Raw genomic sequence first — 7029 nt, 5'->3', positions numbered from 1 at the left:
ATGCCATCAGGAGCACAGCTGGCTATCTCCTTGGGGTGTCCTTCCAAGCCCGGAGCTGCCTTCCAGGGGGCACCATCAGCCCTGTGTGTCCTTGGCTGGAAACGGGGTGTGGAGATCTTAAGAAAGGGGGAGGCATTAGTGGTCTGAGGTAGATCCCTCTGCTCTCAGCAGTGTCTGGTGGCTTTTCCGGGTAGCATGGGAGTGTGATGGTCCTCCATCTCAGCAAGGGGCAAGCCCCGGGCAGCTGGGAACCAGATGCAGAGACAGAGCAGCTCCCCCTGCTCTGCACGAAGCCACAGGCAATCCTCTTGCCTCACTCGGCTCTCCCTGAGTGTAGCAGAAATGTTGAGGGTTTCTGACTGCCAAAAATATGCCCTACAGGAGATGGGGGGAGATGTCAAAAATCCAGAAAATGTCTTACACTGCTTTCTGCCATCCTGGTTTCTTAGCTCTGGGAGTGCAGAAGCTGACAAGCCCTTTGGCGTTAGGGGTGATTTCATATGACACAGTCGAAATGCAAGACTGGCCCCTGCCCGTACCATTCCCATGAACCCACTGCTGCAGAGCAGGGCTGACTCCTTGGTCAACAGCTTGCAGAGGTCCTGCTCCTCACCACACACTCAGCCAGCACCAAGCAGAACTCTAGCCAGAGATCTGAAGGAAGATCTTCTAGAAAAGTCTCTGTGTGTAGCAGTGAGAGGACTTAAAGGGAATGGCTTTGGTTTTCTCACAGATGTCTCACCTAAATTGTTTTGTTGTCCTTCTGAAACAGTTCCCCATTTCTGAACTCAGCAGATGTTCAACAGCAGCTCCATCACCCAGTTCCTCCTCCTGGCCTTTGCAGACACACGGCAGCTGCAGCTCTTGCACTTCTGGCTCTTCCTGGGCATCTACCTGGCTGCCCTCCTGGGCAACGGCCTCATCATCACCACCATAGCCTGCGACCACCACCTCCACACCCCCATGTACTTCTTCCTCATCAACCTCTCCCTCATCGACCTGGGCTCCATTTCCACCACTCTTCCCAAAGCCATGGCCAATTCCCTGTGGGACACCAGGGCCATCTCCTACGCAGGATGTGCTGCACAGCTCTTTTTCTTTGCCTTCTTGGTTGGATCAGAGTTTTCTCTTCTGACCGTCATGGCCTACGACCGCTACATTGCCATCTGCCAACCCCAGCACTACGGGACCCTCCTGGGCAGCAGAGCTTGTGTCCACATGGCAGCAGCTGCCTGGGGCAGTGGGTTTCTCAATGCTCTGCTGCACACGGCCAATATATTTTCCATACCCCTCTGCCAGGGCAATGCTGTGGGACAGTTCTTCTGTGAAATCCCCCAGATCCTCAAGCTCTCCTGCTCAGATGCCTACCTCAGGGAACTTGGGCTTATTGTGGTTAGTTTTTCTTTAGCTTTTGGGTGTTTTGTGTTCATTGTGGTGTCCTATGTGCAGATCTTCAGAGCCGTGCTGAGGATCCCCTCGGAGCAGGGACGGCACAAAGCCTTTTCCACGTGCCTCCCTCACCTGGCCGTGGTCTCCCTGGTCATCAGCACTGCCATGTTTGCCTACCTGAAGCCCCCCTCCATCTCCTCCCCACCCCTGAATCTGGTGGTGACAGTTCTCTACTCGGTGGTGCCTCCAGCAGTGAACCCCCTCATCTACAGCATGAGGAACCAGGAACTCAAAGACGCCATGAAGAAAGTTCCTCAATCAGTAGTCTTTCAGCATTAATAAGTAGGCCATGTATCTTCATGGAAGTAATTTGTAATGCAGGTTGGGAACTTCCTGTTCCTTGGGCATTTTATGTGCTATCATCCTCTTGTCCCAGGAGTGTCTACATTCACTCCACTTCTCCACTTGCATGAACCCCTGCCTGTCTCAGCCACAGGCCTTGGTGCCTGTATCTCACACCACGGTACACATGACCTCTTGTGTCACATCTCTCTAATTAAAGGGGATTTACTCATTTCACTGTGTGGTGGTTGGGCTCTTCTGCGAAACCTGAGGTCAGGAACTGGCTGAAGAAATTTCCCCCACAAGGCCGTGCTGCTGTGCTGGGGTTCTCCTTGGGCTGAGGGGAGGAGGTCAGGGGAGATGTGTGAGGGATGGGACTGGACTGAGCTTTCACTGGAGGCCTCCCTCATGGGCCACTTCCCGCACTGGCCGCTCAGCACAGGTTTATGGGTGAGTTGTGCTGCACGGCCATTTCCCTCCTCCTGCTGGGCTCAGTGCCTGCACGGGGGGAATGGCCAGCCCTGCTCCACCTCTCTCCTTCACCAGACCCTGCCAGACCCCAGAGCGGGGATGTCTCTGAAATCGTGTGTGGGACAGAGTTAGGGCTCGGTAAGTTTCAGGCCCTGGGGGAGGCTGTCTCGAGCAGGAGGAACAGAAGGGCGACAGGGTGCTGTGGAGAAACAGGTTTATTGGTGTCTGCTACAAAGTCTGCACAGGTGAACAAAGCGAGGGATGAGTAACTTGCTTATCTTGACACATATCGCGCCTGATGGTCTACCACTGAAACCAACTGAGTGACACTTGGGGTCGGGGACAGGCTTCACAGCCCGACGTTTCCTCCATGGAGCTGAACAGACCACCGTGCCTCTGTACCGAACACCTTTTCTCTGCCCCTGCTCCTCCCACTTGGTCAACAACACAACAAGCTTTGTCAAGAGCCAGTCAGCACATGAAAATTGACTTAGTCCCACGTCACCAAGTGTATAAATCTGGCATCCAGAGTCCTCCATCTTGAGGATGAGAATTCCAAGTGTCCGGATGGGTCAATGGTTCTGGACCTCTCTCTCTCTCCTCCCCAAACAATCTTTGGTAAGATTTGTGCCTCAGACTATGTTGGAGGTTACCTGGGAAAGTATCGTTAACAAAAGCACTCAACTCAAGCTCTATTTTTGCAGTAAGTGCACTTATCAACAATTCTGAACTCTTCATAGCTGTCACCTAAAGAAATTAAGGATCTTTTCAAGTTTGCAAAACTGCCTCCATGAAAGTCCTTGAGAGGGCTCTGACGTGCAAGCATTGAGGCTAATATGTGGCTACACACATAATCCTTTAGACATAAACCATTGACCAAGTCTGGGACTAAGACTGGACCTAGCCGCACCTAGGCTCCTCTCTGAGAAGGAGTTTAGAAAGCAAGGGGGTCCTTTCTGAACCTCGTGACTCAACGGGAGGGCCTCCCTCAGCCACATATCAGACTTGTATCCTTTCACGCGACACTCTCGTACGGAGCAGGATTACTATTGCAACAACACATCATCAGTACGGTAAAACTAACCTGTCTCACGACGGTCTAAACCCAGCTGATGTTCCCTATTAGTGGGTGAACAATCCAATGCTTGGTGAATTCCGCTTCACAATGACAGGAAGAGCCGACATCGAAGGATCAACAAGCGACGTCGCTATGAACACTTGGCCGCCACAAGCCAGTTAGCCCTGTGGTAACTTTTCTGACACAGATCGCACAATTGATTATGTCTTTTGATTCTGGCATCCTGAACCACAGGACAATATCCAATTATATAGGAGTAGGTCTCATTCTCCACCTGACAGTGGCGACAGGCTTTAATTTGGGTTTCTTGCCTACCCCTTGCCAGAAATTCTCTTGTTGGGTAGCCATTTGCTTGCAGCTGTAATGCTGTGATGAGCTTTCTGTGTGGTATGCCCCTATAATGTTCTATCCAGTTCTTCCTGATCTTATCCTTCTCAAAGTTGGAAATCCACGGCCCTGGCATAGCAGCCTGGTCCACTTTATGAATTCTTGTTTTCTCCAGTCACAAGGTCTCAGGAAGATGATTTGTAGAGCGGACATCTCCCATTCTGAGACAACTTCTTCACCGCCAATTACATCTGCTACTACCATAACCGCTTTTGGGTCCCAGACAGATGGTACTTTATCTCCTCCAGCTGCAATCCACAACTTCCCAAATTCCTTCTCAATACCCTCCTGCCGCACAACCGCCCTTAGCGTCTCATCTGAAGACTGCGCAATTCTGTGTAGTCTTCTTGATATCCTTCAAGTAGAATTTTCCACTTGACAGGGACAGAAATGTGTTTGGGTTAGTGCTTAGAGACTGTTGAATTTAGGGTTCAATGCACTGCTTGCTTTGCTGACGACTGTATCTCTGAAGAAGAGCCGAAAGACTGATCAAAAGCATGCTTTGCTAAAGAGCATCCTTGAAGGAGAGCTGAAAAACTGATCAAGAGGAAACATCCTGCCCCAGAAGGTGCTGAGAGCTGGGCGAATGCCCGAGAGGCCTGAAGTCAACAAGAATCGCCAGTAACCAGGGGATGGGAAAGGTGGCTGGGGCGGGGGGCAGGTTTAGCACCACCTACCCAATTAAAGGACTGTGCAAGTGACACCCCCCACACCCTCGAGGAGCATGCCTGCTAATTTAAAGATGCTTGACCAATAGTAGATGATGCGGTAATTGATACCCCATTAGTGTAAATTTTGGCAGGTTTTTCTAATCCTGTAACAAGGTAAATACGTGGCAGATTCTGTGGGTGGTGTGCTCGCTGTGTGGCATTACCACCTAGCACCCATCTCTGCGCAGACATGAAAGAAAGAAACTACCTCTGCTCTGTGTGTCTATTGGCGTACTGCACGCCGGGTAAACGATCCCACTTTTGGGACAACACAACCACCCTTCCTGGAGCTAGGTGTAGAAAGCGAGAGTCTCTTGGTTTCATCAACTGGCCTCAAAGCATTCGTCTTTAGTCACTGGTGTGGTGGTGTCTGGGCACAGTGGCCCGGCTAAGCTTCTTCAGAGCCTGGGTGTGTTGAGCGTGGGCAGTTTCAGGGTGGCCCAGCACCATGCACCCATGCTGTCTGCTCAGCCTCCTGGTTGGCTGAGTATCTTCCGATTGCTGCTGCCACGGCTGGCAGCTCCTCACAGCAGAGGACTCCCTGACCCAGAGCCCAGCACACGCCCTGGCTGTGGTGGGCACCTGAGAACGGGACAGGAGATGGATGGCTGTCACTATAGTGTGGTCTTGAATGGCAGAGGAGCCCACCTCTATGGCTATTGATTCTGGGAAGCTCCACCAGATGAGTGCACTGGCACGTTACGCTGTTTTTAAAAGACACGAGTATTTTGGCAGTATGTTCCCCATAGCTGCAGTTTCACAAAACCCACCAAGAACAGTTGGCGTGACCTGCCAGTCTGCTGGAAGGCTTGGCAGAAACAGCCGTTCCTTGCCTGCAATGATGATGTCAGAAGCGATGTCAGCACAAAGTACAGGGACCAAGTAGAAATGACAGCAAGAGCTTGGGCTGATGCCGATGTCCCCCTGCGACTCTCCTGGGTCTCCAGACAGGACTGCAGGTCCCTGGCAGAAGCCCTCAGTCTTGGCTGTAGGAGGGGAAACAGCACCATCTGTTTGCAGCGGTGTTTTACGAGCGTCTTTGTAGGAAAGCCAACGTGGCCTCCATGATCGGATGTCCGTGACCCACCTGCAGGGATGGGGATCCATCCCCAAGCCACAGGCGCGGTGCAGCATCCTCTGCTGTCCTGGGTCACGTTGAGTTAGACCTTACCTCCAGGCACCCAAAGGGAACGCCTGACGTTTGCTCTGAGTTTAGGCTTATGAGTACGCGTTGCACAACGTGCGTGCGTGCGGGGCCCAGAGGAGGGAAGAGGCACGAAGGGTCCCCAGACAGGTCAGACAGCCCCAGGCTAGGGGCTTCATCTCAGACTTGGGTCTCCCTTTCCGAGGCAGGCTCTGCCCTTCCACTCCCACACAAGGACACAAAGGCACCCACCCTGAGGTCCGATAGCCAGGTCTCATCCCCTGCCCCACGTTTCCCCATAGCCACCTCGCACACATGCCAGCCCAGAGCTCTCTGGGGGCTTGACTACAGCCTTGGGAGAAATGAAAAAGATCTGCTGTATTGAACCAGCTGAGAAAAGGTACAACAGGTGGTCTGGGGCATCCAAAGCACAACGGGTGGTCTGCGACAGCCAAAGCTCTCGTGGAGCGACCGCTACTTCTCCCTGCTGCTTTTCTTCCTGCTTTCCAGCAGGAGCAGCCCCTGCTGCTTGATTTCTTGCCGGGTGGGGACAAGGCCATGGTCTTCGTCAGAGAAATCGGAGGTGTCTGGAGGAGAGAGCAGAGAGGAGTGGGATGAGGAGAGGCTGTGGGGCCACCTCTGCTGTGCCCGTGTCCCCGGGGAGAGCCAGCACGTTACGGAGGCCTCACAGGGAGCCCTCGTGCTGAGCCCTCCAGCACTGGCACTGCTGACTGGCTCTTCCACCCCAGCATCCCCGGGGGACCTGCCATGGCCCATCTCCAACCCCAGGGGCTGGGACAGTCGCTGTGGGACACGTCCCCACTGTGCTCTCCTACCTTGGACCCTGCTGCCCACGTCATCCAAGGAGATCTTCAGGTTCTGTGGATCACTGGCGGTCGCTTTCTCCAGGAAATCCCTGACGTGCACAAAAGTCTGTGAAAGACACCCGGGGTTAACTGATGGAGGGGAGGTGGTTTTAAGAAGCCCAGGGGTTGGTTCCCCACCTTGATGTCCCCTGGGGGGGACACCCTGCAGTGCCCAGTGCCACCTGGGGCTCAGCTGCTCCATGGCTCTTCCCTGGGGCCTCCTCCATCCTCCTAGCTGGGAGGACGGTTTGGGATGGGCCATCCAGGAGAGTCCCAAAGACCACAGCAGAGACGGAGCCCCTACGCACCTCGTTGTTCTCATCGGGGCTGTAGCTGTCGCGGGGCAAGTCGACCACGTGCTGCACCAGGTACCGCAGCTTCTGCTCACAGTAGTGGAGCTTCTCGACCACTCCCCGGGGCTTGACAGAATCGTCCTGGAGTCAGAGAGAGAAGAAGAACAACCTCGGTGGGGAAAATGAGCCACTTGGGGTGATGGTGGCTGCACCAAGTGTCACCATGCCGTGCCGTTGCATCGCCAAGCACCGCCGGGGCCGTGCTCACCCCAGAGCTGTGCAGGTACCTGGTCAGGCACAGGGATGCCGTGCAGACGGACTAAGAGGTTGTCCATGCCGTTTTCAAAGT

General features: G+C 53.8%; 1 protein-coding gene and 1 long non-coding RNA gene across 2 annotated transcripts; one reads left to right on the top strand and one right to left on the bottom strand.

Annotated features, from left to right (window-relative positions):
* The first annotated feature begins 795 nt into the window (after positions 1-795).
* LOC142602519 (olfactory receptor 14J1-like) lies at positions 796-1728 on the top strand. The gene has a single exon (XM_075757545.1). The coding sequence runs from the start codon at positions 796-798 to the stop codon at positions 1726-1728; it is 933 nt and encodes a 310-aa protein (XP_075613660.1).
* A 4211-nt stretch (positions 1729-5939) lies between these two features.
* On the bottom strand, positions 5940-6797 carry LOC142602518 (uncharacterized). Its single transcript, XR_012836260.1, has 3 exons — positions 6696-6797; positions 6358-6454; positions 5940-6108 (listed from the first exon to the last, which is right to left on the bottom strand). It is a non-coding gene; the product is annotated as an uncharacterized LOC142602518 (long non-coding RNA).
* Between the last annotated feature and the right edge of the window lie 232 nt (positions 6798-7029).

The sequence above is a fragment of the Balearica regulorum genome, chromosome 7 (assembly GCF_011004875.1).
Source record: "Balearica regulorum gibbericeps isolate bBalReg1 chromosome 7, bBalReg1.pri, whole genome shotgun sequence".
Lineage (NCBI taxonomy): Eukaryota > Metazoa > Chordata > Aves > Gruiformes > Gruidae > Balearica > Balearica regulorum.
The sequence above is the reverse complement of the archived record's forward strand: the minus strand, read 5'-3'. Positions and strand labels throughout refer to the sequence as shown.

Bases quoted from the DNA above. Each gene is read 5' to 3' on its own strand.
- LOC142602519 (XM_075757545.1), top strand. From the start codon at position 796: ATGTTCAACAGCAGCTCCATCACCCAGTTCCTCCTCCTGGCCTTTGCA.